General features: G+C 47.3%; 1 protein-coding gene across 1 annotated transcript in view; it reads right to left on the bottom strand.

The window, feature by feature from the left end:
- Positions 1 to 3,960: 3,960 nt before the first annotated feature.
- SOCS7 (suppressor of cytokine signaling 7) overlaps positions 3,961 to 19,971 on the bottom strand; it is a 34,519-nt gene continuing 18,508 nt past the window's right edge. The window contains 4 exon segments of the mRNA XM_039516267.1: positions 3,961 to 9,298; positions 14,827 to 14,984; positions 15,451 to 15,586; positions 19,582 to 19,710. Coding sequence (XP_039372201.1) covers positions 14,864 to 14,984; positions 15,451 to 15,586; positions 19,582 to 19,710 — 386 coding nt within the window. The 3' untranslated portion in view covers positions 3,961 to 9,298; positions 14,827 to 14,863.

The raw sequence follows: 19,971 nt of genomic DNA, 5'->3' as shown, positions 1-19,971 counted from the left end.
ATAGGCCACTACTGATCGCACAGCAGCCACGCAGGTCCCTGTGCTGGGTCTGCTGCAGCCCTTCCTCCTTATGGAAGCCAGCTCAGAGAGACCCAAACCAGAGAGCACAAGGGGCAGGACTTGGAACAGAGGAGGGTGCCTGGCCTCTGTCGGCAGATGCAAGTAACAAGACGCACGGAGGAGTGGGACAGTGAGTTGGGGCTCTCCCCCTCCCCAGCCACCAGTGGAAGAGCAGTGCTGGAGGCACAGTTCCAGCACTTCAGGTGCTGCTGCATTTCACAGCAGTAGGAGGCAGATGACAGTGACTTGACTTACATCAGCATCCCCATCCTACTGCAAACACAGGGCAGTTTAAAGGGGGACAAAAAACAGAAGTGATCCCTGGTGAGGAGAGTCCTAGGAGCCCTGGAAAGGGAAGAACTGCCGTTACCCCACTTTCTAGGACTGGATCAGACAAGCCCACTTCCAATCCAGCATCCTACTACCCCCAGCAGCCAGTGCCAGGGGCTCAGGAGAAAGACACAAGAAACCCAAACAAACAGCGATGGAGGAGCCTGAAGGATCCTCTTTCCGCCAGGGGCGTCGCTGTTGGAGCACGTACCATGGGGTGTGCGGAGAGAACACCAGACAGCTGTGTATTCCAGTCAGTGTGGCACGCTTCCCTTCCAAGGTGAGGCGCTTCCTAGAGCCCTTCCTAACAGGGCTGTTGCTTTACAGCTCCCGGAGTAAAGAGGCTCATCAATGCAAGAGCGGGACAAAGCCCCACCCTGGGTGGGATGGGTTACAGTACCCACACTGGTGCAGGTTCCTGGCTGGGAGTGAAATATCTAAAGACACAGTCTGTGAAACAATTTCTAAACATTTTATTTCAAATTCCCGTCCCGCCCCTCCGCCCTTCCAACCAAAAAACCCATTGTTCGAAACGACAATAAAAATGAGTTACAAACACAAAAGTCAGAGGTCTCCCTCACTGACAATTTACAAAAAATGAGAATTTTACACCGGCTTCCTGGACAAGATCTGCAGCAGTTACTAATGCTTCCATACGAGAGGCCAAACATGCCTATTAATACAATATATACACACAACCCCCTTCTGGAACTAATCCACAGATACACCTTGCTTTCCGCCCACCCACCCACCCACCCCCAAAAATAACCAAACACACTCAAAGTGCATTTGTTATGTTTATATCAAAAAACTATTTTTTTTAAAGATTGGCCTGCAAGTCTGTTTACCATTTAGTAACTTTTTTTTATATCGTTTATGAAAATAAATTATACAGCAACTATTTTAATAAATTAAGCCAAAAAAAAAAAATTAAGCAAAGCTGCATTTCTGCTGGATGGTGGTTGAAGAGTCTGGGGCTTGGAACAAGTCAGAGCAGAAGCTTTTATCCACTTGGTTTACAACATGCGCCACACAGAGGAAGTTCCTTATTTGGATTACCCAAGAGTCAGTGTCTTTGAGCTATGCAAGAATTTTGCATGCTACTTTGATTGAAATTAATCAAGATCAAACACAGTAGATATTTGCCTATATAAGCTATTGGGTTTTTTTTAAATAAAAAGGATAGGATGCTGTAACTCCAGTGTTTGTTTTATTGGTCACTGGTTTTAAAGAGTGACATGCAAGGGGGAAAAGGGGGGGAACCCCCCCCCCCTTTTTTTTTTTGCTTTTTTGTATTAAGGCTTGGAAGTTGTTTTGTTTCGTTTTTAGAGCGCACATAAGAGTTTGCCTGCATTTTTCTTGACTAGCACCTATAGTATTTTTCATCTGAAAGCACTTTAAAAGGAAGAATCTTTCGCCCCATTTTTCAACGGGTCAATCAGGCACAGCATTTAAGAGACTTGACTAAGGTCTCACCACGGCAAGCCAGTGGCAGAGAGAAAGAACCCAGGTTTAACTAGCAGAGTATGCTATCCCCTTGGGACTCACCTGCCCCTAATTTGTAGATTAGAATTTCGGGTCTTGTCTACCCTGTTTTACCTAGAAGACGCTATGGGGCAACTAGGATTGTGGCATCAGCGGTCAACCAAGTGACACCTGCCTGAAAGAGGGAAGGGATTTCTGTTCAGGGTGTTTTCAAAAAAGCTTCCTATGAAATGCGTATTGGTTTAAAGTTCAACTGAAAGATGAGACATCTGAATGCACATCCGAGATCTCCACTGAGTCCTCCAACAGGGAGGCCTAGACCTGACAGTGATTTTAATGGTATGATACAAGCCAAACCTGAGGCCTTATTTATAAATTGTGAAGAATCAAGAAAGGGCACAACCCAATTCCTCTCACACCCTGTATGTTTAGCAAACTTTGCTGCCTGGATTCCCTCCTTGCCGGCCCTACAGTGAGCCAGAAAAATCCCACCGCTCGCCACCACCTGCACTAGAATCCTCCCATCCTGCTCAGATCCACAAACAGCTGTTGTAAGCCTCTGCACTGAGCTTATGTACTTGTCTATCCTACAAGATACGCAACCACATACCTGGCTGGTGTTGCGAAAGAGGTACAATTGCACCAATTGCCAGAGGTGCACAGTAGCACAGGCCCCTGATCAGGAATGAACACTTTTGGGGTCTTCAAGTGCTGGATGTGTAATGTGGTGGCACGTGCCTGGAAAACGTGCAGCAAGAGTTGAAATTCCCTCCTTAGCATCAGAGGTCGCTATAGCCCAGCTGCATCACACCCAAAACAACCAGGATTCAGCTTTTGCTTTTAGCCCCAGGAGCTGCTAGTTCCTGAAATGGCGACTGAAAACTTTCTTGCACCAGTACAACTTATGGCATGAATTTAAACCGATTTAGGTAAATTGGTGTAAAAAGACTGTGTCGGGAGCACTTCTTTCTGTAGACGAGTGGCTTACTGAGGTTTAACTTAAGTCAATTAGGAACAGAGGTTTAAACTGAAATGAAGCCATTCAAAATCATCCACATGGCCTTTTGCAGTGGTTTCGCTATCAGTTTAAAAAACTGATTCAAGTTCTCAGTGCAACTTTCTCATCTTAGACTAAGCTCCTTGGGGCAAGGAACATCCAATTTTTTCAGCACCTAACACCGTGGCGCCTGGTGCGCCTATGCATTATGGTGATACAAATAATGAAACATGCACAAACAAAACTATTGAGTAAGTGCCTTTACTGTGGTAGAACTGCATGCACTAGGGGGCAGTACTGCTTTCACAGGGTGTAGAGCAGGCCTGATTCTCAAGAATAGCCAAAATTAGGAGGCTCTGCTGACTAAGATCTTGTCTAGATGGGAAAGTCATTTTCACTGTAACCTAAGGTATGAATTTAAAGAAATACAGTTAGAGCTGTGTAGTCCAAGCCCAGTGGGCACTTATTCCAATGGAAGAGAAGGTATATTTCAGTTTAACTTCAAACCCTTTCCCAGCAACAAACTAAACTGACAAAATCCACTTGTTCTGGTATAAGTGTCCACAGAGAGGGTTACAGCTGTATACTATACGCATCAGACAAGGCAGAAGAGAGCAATGTCTGTAAGGTGCTGAGCACTCTGTTAGTCTTTAAGGTGCCACAAGTACTCCTGTTCTTTTTGCGGATACAGACTAACACAGTTGCTATTCTGAAATCTGCTTCCACTGACTTCACTTGGATTGAGGGTACTTAGTCTCTGTGTAAACAGCACTACAGGGCCTCTTGAGATTCACTTGGTTAAGTCAACCACTTTAACTCTTTAAGCCACTGAAGATAAGAGCGGTCTCCCTGTGTCATTTGACAGCAGGCACCAGGTCATAACTAGGAGGTGGGGAACGGGCTGGGCATGCAACACGGGGAGCCCTTTAGAGAAGAACCTAGCCAGAAGTTTCACAATGTTAACGAGACAATCTGGGCTCTTGCATACTGAACTCACTGTAAAAGGATACGGGATGGTTATTTACAGTAAGTTCTGGGTTTGAAGACTGAGCCAAATATTTGAAACACCATTTGATTTTGAGCTCCGCCTTCTTGCACTGTTTCCCCTTCAGAGAAGAGGTCTTCACAATTTCTACACGCTCAAGTTTTCAACTTAAGTATGGGAACCCCACAGTTCAAATCCGGAGCTCTCTGCTGACTCTAGCGCTGACAGCTGGCTTCCTAAACGAATGTCTCACTAGTGAAAATATTTGCAGTGTAACATCACTGGGGACATTCTTCCCTCTTCCTACAAAGATTCAGAGTTGCTTTCACACTAGGTCACTCATTAGTAAATTGCACCTGATGCTAAAAAAAAAAAAAAAGACAGTTGCCTTTTTTATTTTAAAAAGTTTACTCCCCAGGAGCAAGTCAAGTCATCTCACTATCTACAGATTCTGCTGCTGTGAAAAGAAAGATGGCAACGTATGCAACAGGACAAATTTGGTGTTTGAGCTAGCTACCTTTAAAGGCACCTTGTCAACTTGAATGTTTGACTGGAAATTTTGTACCAGCTGTAGTTACAACATCAAAGATCAGCATGCTTGAAAAGATCAGGGAAGAGATTTCTTTCAACTTTAATTTGTGATTTGACAGCACTTTAATATTAGTCAATTTCACTGTCCATCTCCCTCGTCCCATCAATAGTCAAATTCTCCCTTATTAAATAGGGCCCCAATAATCTGCAGCAGAAAAACCCCATGGTTATAGGACTCTAAGGGGCCCCCTTGGTCATTTCATTCAGTCCCCTGCTATCACAGGCAAACCCATCATAGAATCCTATTTATAAGCTTATCAAACTTACTTTTTCTTAAAGGAAAAAAAGAGACCAGGACACTAAAGGACACCCCAAGTAACTTTAAGTTGATCGTGTCCCTTTAAATCTAGATAAGCCCACTAACCTACAAGGAAAACAAAATATTCCCATAAGAATGTGAAATGTTTCTCCCTACATGGGGACCGGGATCATTGACAAAATGGGAACTAGGAACAGGTCACCTGTAAGATCTCCATCCACAGGCCTGCAACATCCAGCAAGGAAGAACAGTGCCCACTTGGAGAGGAGATGGCTCTGTCCATTCCCCTCAGACTGACAGTCTCTGAATTGGAGCAGTAAAAAAAAAAAAAAAAAAAAACCACACATTTACACCTGCTGCTGGAGCCTATGACATTGCCATCCCTCCAGCAGGAAGAGCTACCAGCTCAGAAACCTAGCCCTGAAGTGATAAGAGGTGCTTAAAAGAAGTTTGTTCGTATTGAAAACATGAATTTCGAAAGTTCTTATTTACTGCAAGCCTGTCGGGAACGTTATGCAAGCGATATTAAAAAGAGGCAGCAGAATGGTTATGCAGTACATGTGCCTCCCTTCGCTCGGCTATGCCTGAGAAATGTGGAGATTGGGTAAATTTATAGGGCAGGTGTGTGGCACCCTGTCACCCTTACACATAGTGTGTTGCTGCTACGCCTGCCTCCATTCAACACAGATCACTAAAATGATCTTGCGTAAGAAAAGAGACATGCTTCAGATTAGCTCATTTACAGACATAGCATGCAGAACCCCGCAAGCCCGTGCTAACAGTTTGGTGGAGTTTCCTATTGTTGAAGGCAACTAAAGTGGAGCCTTACAAATTATACTTGTACAGAGTAATTTGTGGACAGGTAAAGCCTTGTTAAATTTCTCCATGGAAAAAGTACAGGCTAGTAAAACTGTGATAAGCTTTGACTTTTGCAAGGTGCTTTCAGGATACCTGTTGGTAAGACGGAGGCTTCCGCTAACAGAGGCGCCTCCTCTGCTCAGTAGCAGACAGCATTACATTCCATACCAAGGAATCCCTGGCACCAGGCAGAGGAAAATAAAGCATCTCTGACCAGCAGCTCAAGGATGCAAGCCACAGCCCTTGTTAGCCAACCACCATCCGGCTAGAACGCTCACCCCCTGCAGCATTCAAGTTTCAAGTACCAGCAGAAATTGCCAAACAGCCCATGGGGGAAATTCCTTTTCGAGGATGCTTACTGCAGACCAAATACAGATGCAACAGCATTTCAGTAAGTTACGCTGCTTCTTGGACTGCTCTGGATGTTTTACGTATATGGCCTGACCTAGGACTCAATGGCTCAGCAGGAACAAGTCCTCAGTAGTTGCACAGGGCTTAAAAAAGGAGAGTGAAGTGGAGAATTAACATGCCAGAGAATGAAGAGGTCCGAATAGTTGAGATCAGCGTTTCTCTTTCAACCAGCCAATGCTGGGGTGTAGATTTGTGCGTTTTTATCCTGCCCCCTCCAAAAAAAAGACACCCCCCCGCTCCCCCATTCAGGGATAGTAGCTCATTCTACGGGTTATTTTAGTGCTTGGCCATTCCAAATACAATTCCTCTTTTTTTTCCAGCCTGCCTATTTAAGTATCCACCTTGCTTCCCCAAATCCAGCATCAATTTGACAGCTTGAATCTTTTTCTGCTCCAGAAAGATCTGGGTGGGTGGTATGTGAGAAACAGCACAGACATCTTCCGAATTTAAGGGGGTGGGGATAGGTCCTCCCCCCACTCTCTTTACAAGCAGATCTGCAAGACTCACAGACGCATGTCGATTGCAGGTGTTCCCCACGGCTGGCGGAAAACAAGGGACCATCGGAGTCCAACAGCCAGTCCCTCCATGCTCTGCATTGTTCTCCCAATCTAGTGCCTCACAGAGCTGTCCAATTAGAGGGAAGGTTAATGAGCTGTTAGTCTGCAGCTGCACATAAGTTTACAGACATTTTGGAGGTGTCAGATCCTCCTTCACAGTCACTCCAGGGAAGCAGATTTTTTCCAGTGTATGAATTCGCTGGAGGTTGAATATTTAGATTCTCAATCCATGGCTAGGATGAGCGGTATCACAGCTGGAGGGGCTACACATCAGGGATCGTTGTCACATACAGGCCACCTCCCACTGTAAAGGAAGACGCAATCAGTCTTGTGCATCCAAGCGGCACAGCTGGATTTTCAACCTGTGGATCATTCGTCCCAATTTGCTGTGCGCTCCTTAATCTTAACCAGGCCCATGACTGTATGTGAACTGCAAATCTCCGGCTGGTGGGGGGACGTAGGGTTTATGAGAGAGAGATTAAACTTCTGGAGGCCTTGCTGGTGGGCCATGTTGTGCTATGGACCTAAAGAGCCCAGATTTCACAAGAGAACAAGACATGCTACAGCTTTGTCTACACTGCAATAAAACCCAAAGTAGCGAGTCTCAGAGCCCAGATCAACTGGCTCTGGCTTGCGTTACAGGGCTAAAAATAGCAACAGACGTTCCTGCTTGGGCTCTGAAACCTGGCCAGAGAGGTGGGTCTTGGGGCTTGAACTCCAGCACAAAGAAGGAACATCTACACTGCTATTTTCGGCCTCCATAGCTTGACTCAGGCTCCGAGACTTGCAGTCGTGTGTTGGGATTTTTTTTGTTTTGTTTTTTGGAGAGGGGGCAGTGTAAATGTTCTATAAATGACCAGTCTAAGAGGGTATTCATCCCTCTCTGCTACCCCCTGCCCAAATAGGTAACCACCAACAGGCTGCAGATTCAGTAGCAAATTTTTTCAGATGAGGTATTTCTAGAGACTGCTTAAGCCTTGTTGTGGCTTCATCCGGAAGTTAAGCTGTTCTCATTTACACAGAAAAGGAAGAGCCCTGGCCTCCGGCCCGCTCTGTAGGAGCTCTTTACAGAGAGCGAGGCAGATTTCATGCTACTCTCTAACCTCAATATGTACATCATTCCTTAAGGAACGGTGTGAATTCTAAAGGCTCATGAACTGCTACATCCAACGTAGGGGACACTCAGAACTCGGCGAAAGGACTGCCAGGTTAGAAGATCACAGCCCGAGTGCCAGACACAAACATCACAACTTCCAGATCACCACGCTGCTGGGAGGGAAGGTGGGCAGCAGTCACGTTGAGAGGAATTTTTAGTTTAACTATACAAGACGCGAGATCCCTCCTTAGAAGTGTCTCATCCCCACCAAAGGGCAGACACTACATTTTGCTATGAAAACAACTCCTTAGCAGCTGTGAAGACAGCAGCAGACCAGGCTCCTTGAGATGAGAGGGCTATTACTAGCACAAAATGCAGTAAGCCATGGAAAATTTAGGAGCCACATGGCAAATACAGTAGAAGCAACACTGTTTTAGCTCTCTTGTTACTGGCCCCATCTGCAGGAATTGTTCTGTGCTGCAATACTCCCAGCTCATGTTCTAGTTCATTACCAGAAAGGCTAGAAATACAGAGCATCACCCTCACAGGAAGATCAGGAAGCTGTCTCCAATTACGTTGGGATCATCCTTCGCTCCTGAATCATCCCACCTAACCCACGGTCAGGGTCAAAAATTTGTTCCCCATCTGTTGAGTCGGAGAGATGTCCCACAACAGCCTTCGCAATTAGTTGTCAGGATTCGACACTGCTCCTTTGATTAAAAAGCCATTTCATTCACAGCTTTTGGGCATAGCCAGCACAGAGGCCATAACAAAACTCCCCATGGCTCTGCAGTGCTGAGATTGCTTCAGTGAGGCAGGAATGCCCTTGGCTCAGGGACTGCTGGAATTTAGACACAACAGCTTTGCCAGATTCCACAGCTATCACAGGAGGAACTGTAAAGGACCTTAGCCCAAAAAACTCTTGGGCTAGATCTTCTGGCATTTGCTGGGTGGCTGATAGCCTCTTGCCCCTCAATGCTACAAGCTATTCCACTGGCAGAAGGCTTCAGAGCATTTGAATGGACCACACACCGTTCCCCTCCTTGGATAGGATGTGAAAGCGCACAGGACCACTCGGCTACTCCAGGCTAGGCTGGGCTCTTGCACCGTCTCCTAGAAAGCACAGGATCTACGAAGCTGCACTGTTTAGAGCACTAGCGCCTCTCCTCCCTCCCACCCCCAATTATTCTACATAGCTGCACACGAATCTGGCCCATTTTCCTTCTCAGCAGTTCTTTGGCCACAGCCACATGGATGGTAGCCAAAGAGCAGTTTTACCAGGATGGCTGGATTGGATGATCTTGCTGCGAGATCGCTTTCTTCCCTCACCCTTGAATCTGCGGTGTAAAAATCCAGCTGCTCTTAAAGACAATATTTCCCATGCTGAGAAATGGAAACATCAAAAATAAAAACGTAAATCGTAAACAGTGCCATGACATTCTCCGTTCTGCGAGGAGTCTGGGATCCAGTTCACTTGCTGTCAAAGGCTCCATCCCCAAGCCAGGAGCCAGAGCTCCAATTTCCATTCTGCTGTGCTTCTTAGGAGTCCTGAAGCCTCTTCAGAGGACAAAAGAGCTTGCAAGCAGAGGCAGGCTTCCCCCTTCCTGCGCCTCCTTTCTGCTGTAGCTTTGCTTAGGCTCTTTGCTACAGGATCTCAGCAAGCAAATTCCTAATTGGAGAGATAAGAGTAAGAGAATTAGTCAGCCTGTTTTACATAGAAGAATCCAATGCAGATCAGACTCCCACAGGCGAGCTGGGCTGGTACAGCATAGGAACCTCCATACCGACAGACCCAGCAATGTGGATAAGGAGTAAGCTAAAGAGGAAAAAAGGCTCCCCCCAGTCAGAGAGGTAGAACTCCATTCCTTGGCAAAATCCAAGACAGTCAGTTAACAGCTCATTTCGTTAACCACTTGGATACCAGTATTGACAGCTTGTTCCTAGAAGCCTAGCTCTTGGCTTCAAGGGGTTAGATTACAAGTAATTGTTTCCTGAGCTACCTCACACTTAGATACCCCGCCCAATTATCAGACTGATCTGCCCAGCTCATCTCTAGCTCTCCTTTTGTCTTTCTTCTCTCCAAAAATACCAAGCTAGCACTAGCCTCTCCCATAAAGCAATTGGTTTAGTCCGAGTATACTCCAGATCTGCTTAGCCAGCGCAGCTAGAGAAGCCCTTACCCAGCACCTTCTGGCCTGGCTAAGGAGCCAGAGTTAACTATTTACACACGGGGATTTATGAAGTGCGTCCTAGCTAGCACATTTCAGGGAAAACGCACAAAAACGTTCTACAACACTTGCAATTGTTTTTCAAGGGCAAAAAAAGCCACTCCCATACAAACCCCTCCGGTCTCACGTACACGAGACAGAGATACTGAACGAAGGACTCAAAACCTTCTTGTAACAGGGCACGAGTCTTTCAGGGCACATGCAGGCCCCCCAGTACACCTGTCATGACCATGGGGAGCAGAGGTCACAGTCACATGACTAACTGCAGGCACATGACCTACAGGAAGCCTTACAAGGCTTACCTCATAGGCAGGGACAACAGACTGTAGGGACCCCAAGGGTGAGGGAAGCCCTAGTGTGGGTCCTTCTATCGTAGCCAGAAAGGCTCAATGGGGAAAAGGGTGCATCCTCTTCCCCCGAGATGGCGGAATCTGGAAAGGCTTTGGATGGTTGGTACCCAGTACCATGCGTTGAACCGCCCTGGTTTCCAGCTGGATTTGGAAATGAAGAAAGGGATGCAAGGACAATGTTTTCCATCGCTGGCTCAGGAGTCGGTGCACCAGACTACACTTGCTTCCAACTCACAAGAGCATGTGTACTGCAGGGCAAGCTGGACTAACCCTGCAACATTCCTTCCCCCCCCCCCCCCCACGAGAACCAGGAAGTTCTGCACCCACTTTGTTGACATTCAGAACTGAAGGGTTTTTACACTGTACAACAGGGAAGCCCCGGGGGGTTGGAACTCGCTCACAGGGTGGCTTTGTTCCCTCTAGAGGCTAGACCATACATACGCAGTAGCAGACTCTCACCCCTTTTAGCTAATGGGCATGGCCCTCAGCTCAAGCAGTGGAGGTTCAAGCTCTCAGATCCTGTGGCACAATCCCTGGTGATAACCCAATCAAGAGGGTCATCACATGTTATTTCAGTGCACCGAATGTTCTCAGTGCACATGAGGTGTCGGTACTTGCACCACAGCATCAGGGAAGTTCTAGGGGGAGGCTGGTGCTTGGGCTTTTTTAAAATACAAGCTGGAACAAAATTCTGCACCAAGAGGTAGATTCTACAAGTCATTGAATTAGCCAGTGTCATCCTGTACTGCATATGGGAGACAGGTCCAATTTACAGGCGGAAGCTTCCTTAATACCTCTAATCTCAGCAAGCAGAATAAGCCAGAACTCCTAGAGGAGACCTAGCATCTGTCCTCATCGGAAGTGAATCTACCTCTTCATGGCAGCAGATTCAGTCTGATCGATTTTATCCATGAAGTAGATGGAAAATTCCTCGCAGCTTGAAAGATCTGCTTCAAAGCAGAGCCAGGGAGGATTTATCAGGCTGTCAAGCACTCCAAACAGTTCCCTGTGGGTGCAAAGGTGGGGAAGAAAATTCTCCTTGCTCCTCCTGCTAAGCTTCAACATTGTTTACCAATCAGACAAAATAACCATTGGCATTTTAACTTCCACCCCAAGCGTTGACTCCGGCGCACGTCATTGCCACACCATGGAGTTCAGAGGGCAGTGGATAGCGGAGAGGTGCTTCAAGAGGTAGGACAAGTGATCCCTGTTAGTGGGCCTGCCACAGAGCATTATCCCATAAGAGTTTTGGAACCCAGTGGAGTTCTGCCATCTTTGTGGATGAGCTATTAAAACACAGCTTCAAACTGCAGGAATCACAGAAAGGTAGGACTGGAAGGGACCGCAGTAAGTCATCTAGTCCGGTCCCCTGAACTGAGGCCAGACTATGTATTATCTGGACTATCGCTGACAGGTGTTTCTTACCTGTTCTTAAACACCTCCAATGACTCAGATTCCGTAAGTTCCCTAGGCAAATTTGTTCCAGTGCTTAACCACCCTTACCCTTGTATAATAAAAAAATATTTTTTTTATTATACAATTAAGAAGAGTTTCCTAATGTATTATCTAAATCTCCCTTGCTACAATTTAAGCCCATTACTCAATGGATAAGGAGAGAATTTATCACTTTATAACCACTTCTTACGTACTTAAAGACTTACATTTTCCCCCACCCCCTTCTTCTCTTCTGCAAAGTAAACAAACCCAATTTTTTTTTTCCAAACTTTCCTCATAGGTCATATTTTCTTGACTTATTTTTGTTGCTCTCCTCTGGACTTTCTTCGATTTGTCCACATCTTTCCCAAATTGTTGTGCCCGCAACTGGACATACTACTCCAGCTGAGGCCTTATCATTGCTGAGTACAGTGGAAGAATTACTTCTCGTGTCTAGTTTACACTCACGCTAATACATCCCAGAATTGATGTGTTTTTTTGTTGTTTTTTTTTTTGCAACAAGTATTACATTGTTGACTCATTTTGTTTGTAATCCACTATAACTACCAGATCCTTTTCTGCAGTACTCATTTCTAGGCAGTCATTTCCCATTTATATTTGTGCAATTAACTGCAGTACTTTGCATTTGTCCTTAATGAATTTCCATCCTTAATTCAGACCACTCTTCTAGTTTGTCAAGATCATTCTGGATTTTAATTCTGTCCTGCAAAGTGCTTGCAACCCCGCCCAGCTTGGTATCATCTGCAAACTTTATAAGTGTTCTCTCTATGCCATTATCCAAATCTTTTATGAAGATAATGAACAGAACTGGACCCAGGATCAGATCCCTGTGGGACCCTACCTAATATGCCTTTCCTGCTTGAATGACCATTGATAACTACTCTGAGTTTGTTTTTTCCAACCAGGTGGGCACTCTCCTTATAGAAGGTTCTCTGGGTTATATTTCCCTCCTGTGCTTACGAGAAGGTCATGTGAGACAGTATCAAAAGCCTTACTAAAGTCGCGATAGATTACATCTACTGTTTCTTCCATATCCACAAGGGTTGTTACCCCAGCCAAAAAGGATATTAGGTTGGTTTGACATTTGTTCTTGACAAATCCATGCTGACTGTTACTTATCACTATCATCTTTCTATGCACTTACAAACTGATTGATTATTTGCTCATTATCTTTCCAGGTGCCAAAGTGAAGCTGACTGGTCTATAATCCCCTGCGTTGTCCTTATTCCTCTTTTTATAGATAGGTACTATATTTGCCCTTTTCCAGTTCTGGGCCATCTCCTGTCCTCCAGGAGTTCTCAGAGAGAACAGCTAATGGATCAGATCCCTCCAGCTAGTTTCTTAAGTATTCTAAGATGTCTTCAAGTCAGCAGGGCCTGACAGAAGGCATCTAATTTGTCTAAGTAATTCTTAACTTGTTCTTCCCCAATGTTAGCCTCAAATCCCACCCTATAATCTGGAAACGATCAAGACTTAACAGTCATCCACCCACCTAGGATAGGCCCCTGGTGGCCACAAAATCCTGAGCTAATTCAATGGTGGCCTCGCCCTCAAGAAAGTTGAAGTCTCTGAGAAGCCTGGAGACTCCAATGCCAGTGAGCACTGTGGTAGCCATCAGAGGCACATCATGAACACAACATTGCCTCTAAGTCAGAGAAAGGCTAGACTGCCTCCCCCAGCCTTTGCACTGCTCTTGGTTTTTACCATGCATGTTAGATACAGGCCAAGGATCCACCCCACCCCTTATCAAGTAGAACTTGTCCCATCTGATAAAGTGCACATGGGGGTAGATTCTGTCGTCACTGCTCCAGCAATGTCTAAAGGCTGTTAATGAGCCACAATGGACCAGGAGAGTGTCCCCACAGGTCAGACAGCATGTGGCTGCCATAAACAATCCAACGTGGCCCGTTCCTTGCAAGCTCCGGTATAGATGGCATGCTGGGATGGACCTTTAAGAGCTGGCACTGCGGGGATTTTTGACAGAGCTGCAGTCCATAGGGAAACTGGGATGGGCTACTGCTCTGCTCCAGGCGTAGGTTGTTTGGATCCCTGGAGAAGCTTAGAACCTGGAGGGCCCAGAAGTGCCATAAAGCGACCTATCCCCATCTCTCCCTGGTCTGCACTGCACCTCTTGGAGACCTGGCACAGAATCAGACCCAGGAACCTTTGTCCTCTAGATTAAAAAAAGGGGAAAGGAAAAAGGTAGCTTCACCTCCTACTCACGTTACAGTGCATTGTGTTGAGCTTTCAACCCAGTGCCCCAGCACTGTCAGCCCACGTGAAAAGGCAGCCGGACTGAAATTTAATTTAACTGTGTATGCAGTTAATACCAAGCCTAATCACTGCCTCCAACTCAGATTTCTGGTGATCTCCCCTACCCCTCAGCTCCCTCCAGCCACTTCAATACCATTTAAAGAGTCATTAGAATTCCTCTGCATACACTGGTGTGCCAAGGAGCTTCGCAGGAAGATAAATTAGCAGAGGTCAGTCCACTCGGGCACTGGGAGAATAATCTTAGATTAATTAATTCCCCAGTTAATCAATTCTCTCCAACAATTTGCCTTTTGCAGCCGCCTGAAAAGAGTCTTGTAGAGAAGGAGAGGCGTCTCCCGAGCTTCCAGTGTCCTAACACCCAAGGCTGCAATCAAGCTTCCAGCTGCCCCCCGCTAAAATGGAGAAAACCAGTCTTTACTGACCAGGTATTTCCCTCCAAGTCTTCGTTCCTGGACTGCAGCTTCCTTGTCACTGCAGCAGCTGTGAGCTCACTCCCTGACCACGTGTGTGTGAGGGGAAAGCTCTGTATCCTGCACTGACTTCTGAAGTGTTCATCCCGTCCAATGTGATTTGGGTCCTGGCTAGTTAGGAGACCACCTCTTTGCGTACAGTGCCAGAGGCAGGACCCACCACCACCAAAGCAGCTGGTATTCCCTAAGCCCTCCCATCCAAGCCCTATCAGAGATGAAACACACCAGAACATTGTTATCTTCCTGCATCCTAACCAAGAGACCAGAAGGAACAAACCCCAGGATAAACCCTGGTCAGCAAGAATGAGCCTTGACCTCCTAGCTGGGATTTCTTTGCACTTTCCCCACAACAGGATAGCAAGGATTTTTTTTTTTTTAAACTGCATGGAATAACGGCTGGGGTGGCAGAGTGGATTTTACCGTCTGTGACAATGACAAGATGGGCGAGGCAGCCTCGCTACGTCAAGGATTCAGTCTCCTGCTTCTGTTTTGAGATCAGCTGAGCTTCCTTCAGCGACAGATACACCTCCTCTTGGGGGTCGTAGTAATAGAACTTCCGGATGTAGGAGATCAAAGGCCTGGAAAGGGCAGGGGCAGACACCTTAGCGATGAGTCAGAACATTTAAAGAGAGCTACAGATTCCTCCTGCTGCCCCACCCAAGGCCAATGGTGTCAACTCCGAACAGGAAAGCAAGAGGCTTTGCAGCCAGATGGCTCTTCTAAGACTCCACATTCATCCGCTAGCCACCACTCTTGTCCATTTGTTCGCTGTGCTACTGGCCATTGTGCCTGCTGTCCCTGCTCCAACAGCTCCTCACCTTGGCAAGCAGATGGCTGCGCCTGCCCAATGTCCCTCCCTTCCACGGCTACACATACAGATTCCCTCTTGCACTGCTCCATGGCTAAATGTTACAGCTGTCATGCAAGGTACCGACAGGCAAATGGAGGAATAGAGAAAGGGCTGCACTGCTAAGATTTGCCCTCTAGAGTCTAGGCCCAGAACCAGAAAAGTTCCCCCACCCACCCCGAGTCGTGAGAACGTACTTGGGCAGTGGGAGCTCTGGAATGTGGTCTATGCGGACAAGTTGCCTGATCCGGAAGCGGCAAAGGTGCTGGAGGGATTTGACGTTGCTGAACCTGGAGACAGGATACAGGAGCTGGACAGGCGTTGGAGGGAGACCTTAAAACCAAAACAGAGGAGAACAAGGTAAGGCTTTATTAGAAGCAAAGTAAGTTATTTATCAAAACCAGGAGGGAGCAAACTGACCCCAGTGGGAGACGAGACCGAGGCACTGCTTTACACAGGGAAGTGGAAAGTCTCCAAGAGGAGGGAGCCATTGCTTTCAGCTTGCATGGGTTTGCTGGTCATGTTCTACGTGGATGGGAGCCAGTCTCATGAGCAAATCCAGGGAGAACAGTCCCCTCTGATTAATACCCCATCAGTTCTGCCATTTCCAGCAGTGAAGCAGATTCAAGGATTGCGCATGTTTCCGACCAAGCTCTCTGGGAAGTAACAGTAGCCGAAGCATCACTTTATGAAGGAAAGCGACAGGGCTTTGAAAACCATGACATTTCAAGGATGCGGACGTCACGGGGGAGGGGAAGAGGAGACTGAACTGAACAGTTTGCATGGTGTAACCAGGGAGCAGCTGTATCGGCACTGGGAAGGGCAGGTTGGAATGAGCCTCAAACCATGAGGTAACTCACCCACTCTTGTGGCCAGGAGGCTGGGCATGGAGGCAGCAGCAGCGTCAAGTCCTGGGGGCAGGAATTGTATTGAATCACTGGAGCCAGCCCATGCACCGAACAGCCTTCTGAGATACCCACCCAAGCTAAGGGCAGGGACTGAACCCGCAGAGCTGAGAGGTCAGCAGCAGCAGGACTGTTTTGTCTTTTCAGAAGGATTCAGTACTAGTTCCTCTGTAACTCTCTCCTGCTGGCAGGGAGTTTTCAGACTGAAGCCTCTGAGGCCAGCAGAGCAGAGTGAAAGGAGAGAAGGCAAAAGCTCTTCACGCTAAGATGGGCTTGCAACTGCTCCAGGCAGCTCAGGAAGCCGTGAGCCAGCTTTTGAGAAAGTGAAGAAAAGGAACCAATTGAGGGTTCCCCCCCTGCCCCCGCAAAGAGGAATAAGCCTCTGGGAGCTCGGCCAGGAACTACAGGGACACAGCAAGAGATTTGCATACTGCACTAGCCATCTGCCTCGCTGCTAGCAGCCAGATACACTAGAAACCCCCACATCAAGAGGTTAACAATATTTCTGCTGCAATATAGCACACACAAGTGTGCAGAGGAGATGTGGATGCAAGGCACTGACTCAGGGAGACTACACCAGATAGCCAGGCAACGGTGCTTTGTTCGTAAAGGGTCAGAAATCCCTGCTGGCATAGGGGCTGCACAACCTGTTCAGATTCAGGGCTGCACCCCAGTGGGGAGTCACAAGGAAAGTGTTAAGATCCAGGTGAGACAGCAGGGGTGAATGTGCAGTTTGAGAGAGGCAAGCAGTGCCATTCAATGACCGATCCCAGGGGGGTGGGTGGGGGGGATGATCACCTGTCTGGAGTAAGTTGCTTTTAAATAAGCTACTCTCCTTCATAGAATCAGAATCATAGAATATCAGGGTTGGAAGGAACCTCAGGAGGTCATCTAGTCCAACCCCCTGCTCAAAGCAGGACCAATGCCCCGACAGATTTTTTGCCCCAGATCCCTAAATGGCCTCCTCAAAGATTGAACTCACAACCCTGGGTTTAGCAGGCCAATGCTCAACCACCTTGTAGAGAGGAGGGAGAGATTTCAGGGAGAAACAGGGGTCTGGAAGAAAAGAATCTTTCAGGTCTAAGCACATGGGGACAAGAGTAAGGGGAGCTGTATTAGTTACGCCAAGACATGGTGTGCGCAAATCTCTCTTATTGACTCCCCACACACCGAGAGGAAGGATGGGCTTGTGGTTGAGAAACAGGGACTCCCATCCGAGATAAATTCCCAGCTCTGTCTCCGATCCCATGTGTGATCTTGGGCAAGTTGCTTAATCACACTCTGCTCCGTTCTTATCTAGAAGAGGAGGATATTACTGTATCTCCTCCTACCTAGTTTGGTCTGTTTAGACTAATCTCTTTAGGGCTGGGGCTTAATGTTATATATAAGGCCCTTCGTTTTCAGTATTTACCGATTTTCTCCAATTCCCAGGTTTTGAAAAAGCCAGAATTCAGGTTTTACTGATTTTCACCTGGATTTTAGCTTTCAGGACCTGGGAATTTTTTTATTTTTGAGAATGCGCATGTGCAGAGGAAGTGCATGGGGCCACGCTGAAGGGCTGGGGTCAGCAGGGGAACAAAGGGTTGTAACCCCATGAGCACTGGCTCCCCTTCCAACCCCAGCCCTGAGAAGTGCGGGGGGCCCACACAGAAGGGTCAGGAGGGAGCTCTGCCTGGCAAGGGAAGCAGATGGGACTGGACGCCCTAGGGAGCAAGATGAGCAGGGAGCTTGGTCCTAGCTGCTGAGACCGTGGGGCCCACTTCTGATCCTAGCCCTTCAGTGTGGCCCCAGGAAGCAGGCGGGACCACACTGAAAGGGGCTCTGTCCAGCAGGAGATCAGTGCTCGTGGCGTGCAGACTTCTGCTCCCATCCTGACACCGACAGCCCCATCCAGCCGCATTCTCTGTGCAATGGGGAAGCAAGGGGTCAGAAAGCTGAGACATGGCAGCCGAGACCACCCAACCATTACATCTTGAGTACCTAACTCCCGCTCCTGTGAGTACTAAACACCCCTCCCTTCCCTTCCACCCGCTGCCCTTTGCTTTCCGTTTTTTCACCTATTTTCACCAAACAAATTCCCAGGAAATTAATAAAAACCCCAAAATGAAGGGCCTTAGTTATGCAGAGGGCCTAGCACAATGGAGCCCCAATCTCAGCTGGGCTCCCTAATTAGGACTATAATACAAGCTGTAAATTCACACCCTCGTCACCCTTACACTCTTCACACCTGTGTAGATATCACTACCATTCGCTTCCAGCTCTTTGCAACTTCCTATTTGAGTGTGGCTGAATGTGCGGATTCCTCACTCTCTGGCCATTTAATTCAGGGGTCACTGTGCATCCCCACTTGAACTTCTGTACCCCATTACTGCCCCCTTCAAATCAGTTTCACATTTATTCACTTTACAGAAGTATTTTCTTCCTCTCATACTGGAGTTATCCCATCAGATTCTGGATACAGGGGGAAGAGGGAGCCGGTGACAAAACACCCCAGCACACGAAGGCGAATTCTGCTGTCAGACTGCACTGGGGCAATAGGGAATCACGAGCACGCATACCGAGTTCGACTTTGGGGTGGAACTGCAGGAAACCTGTTTCCTAGCAGGCCACAATCAAACATGCACTGACAGAGCCTCACTAATGCTCCCTTCTTGTGGCAAGCACGGATGTATTCCATCACTGCTGCCCCCCAAGGGACTCTGAATCTACAGTAGCTACTGCTTGAGGCTCATGTTTAGCTCGCCACTTGGAAATCTTCCCATGCATCTGCACTGCTTTTAATGTGTCTCTGCCCAGCGAGAGCAAAGGGAGAACTGGAGAGCTGTGAAGTGTTGAGTTGCCCACAAGAAAGGGTTGCAGCATTGAGACTGGGGGAAAACAGTAAAGTTTCAGCAACTAGTTAACTGGCTACAAACCAGGCGCATGGTGTGATGTGCACCGTGGAGCACTAGGAAGTCTGTGTCGAGGGGGTGGGTCCATTGTCTAGTGGGTACAGCCACATCTGTAATAGCAATGAGCTATCCACTGCTATCGTGCTAGTGCTGAAAAGAACTGGCTAACAAGTGTTTCTTAACAGTGCAGGGATCCAGGGCTACTTACTGCTAAGGATAGGAGTAGATACTTATATCATTCATTTAAAGTGGATAAAAAGTTAGAAATCACCCAGTAATCCCTGCACTTCCTGGGTGTGGGAGATGTTGATATGAGCTCCTGCCAGGGGGAAGGTTATTTCCACAAGAAGCTGTGGGTGAGAGACTTTTCAGCCACACATACAAAGCAGATGTGCGAGGACCTTTGTCCTAGTATTGGTCAGAGCACACAAAACCAGAGCCCAATACACACAGCTCTAGGACTTGCCTGCCTGATCACAGATCAAGCACACACACAAAAAAAGTTGTAAGTAGTTTTAGGTGCAAGACTCACCTGGAACCCTGGATCGCAGGAAGTAAAGGAACTTCCCGTTTTTCGAGTGCATGATCGCTCTCTTTATAAACTCCACCACAGACTGGCAGCGATCCTCAAATTTGGGGTGACACCACAGACTGAAGGTTCCTTCCAACAAGAAATGTTTCGTATTACAAAGGGGGTTGGCAGGGAAGAGGAGAGAGACTCTAATCGGCACTGCTCACTCATGTCCCCAAAGGACAGATGACCGAGTCACCACCATCGCTGGCGCACTTGGCAATTTCAACAGACAGGCCAGCGACTGGGCTACCCTCTCAGAGCTGAATTAACATTGGCATTATGGCCCATGCCCACGTCAATGACAAGTACGCTTTTGCTCAAAAACGCCTCTAAGCCCTTGCTGTTGTA

The sequence above is a fragment of the Mauremys reevesii genome, linkage group 27 (genome assembly GCF_016161935.1).
Source record: "Mauremys reevesii isolate NIE-2019 linkage group 27, ASM1616193v1, whole genome shotgun sequence".
NCBI lineage: Eukaryota > Metazoa > Chordata > Testudines > Geoemydidae > Mauremys > Mauremys reevesii.
Note: the sequence above shows the minus strand (reverse complement) of the source record. Positions and strands in the feature narration are given on the sequence as shown.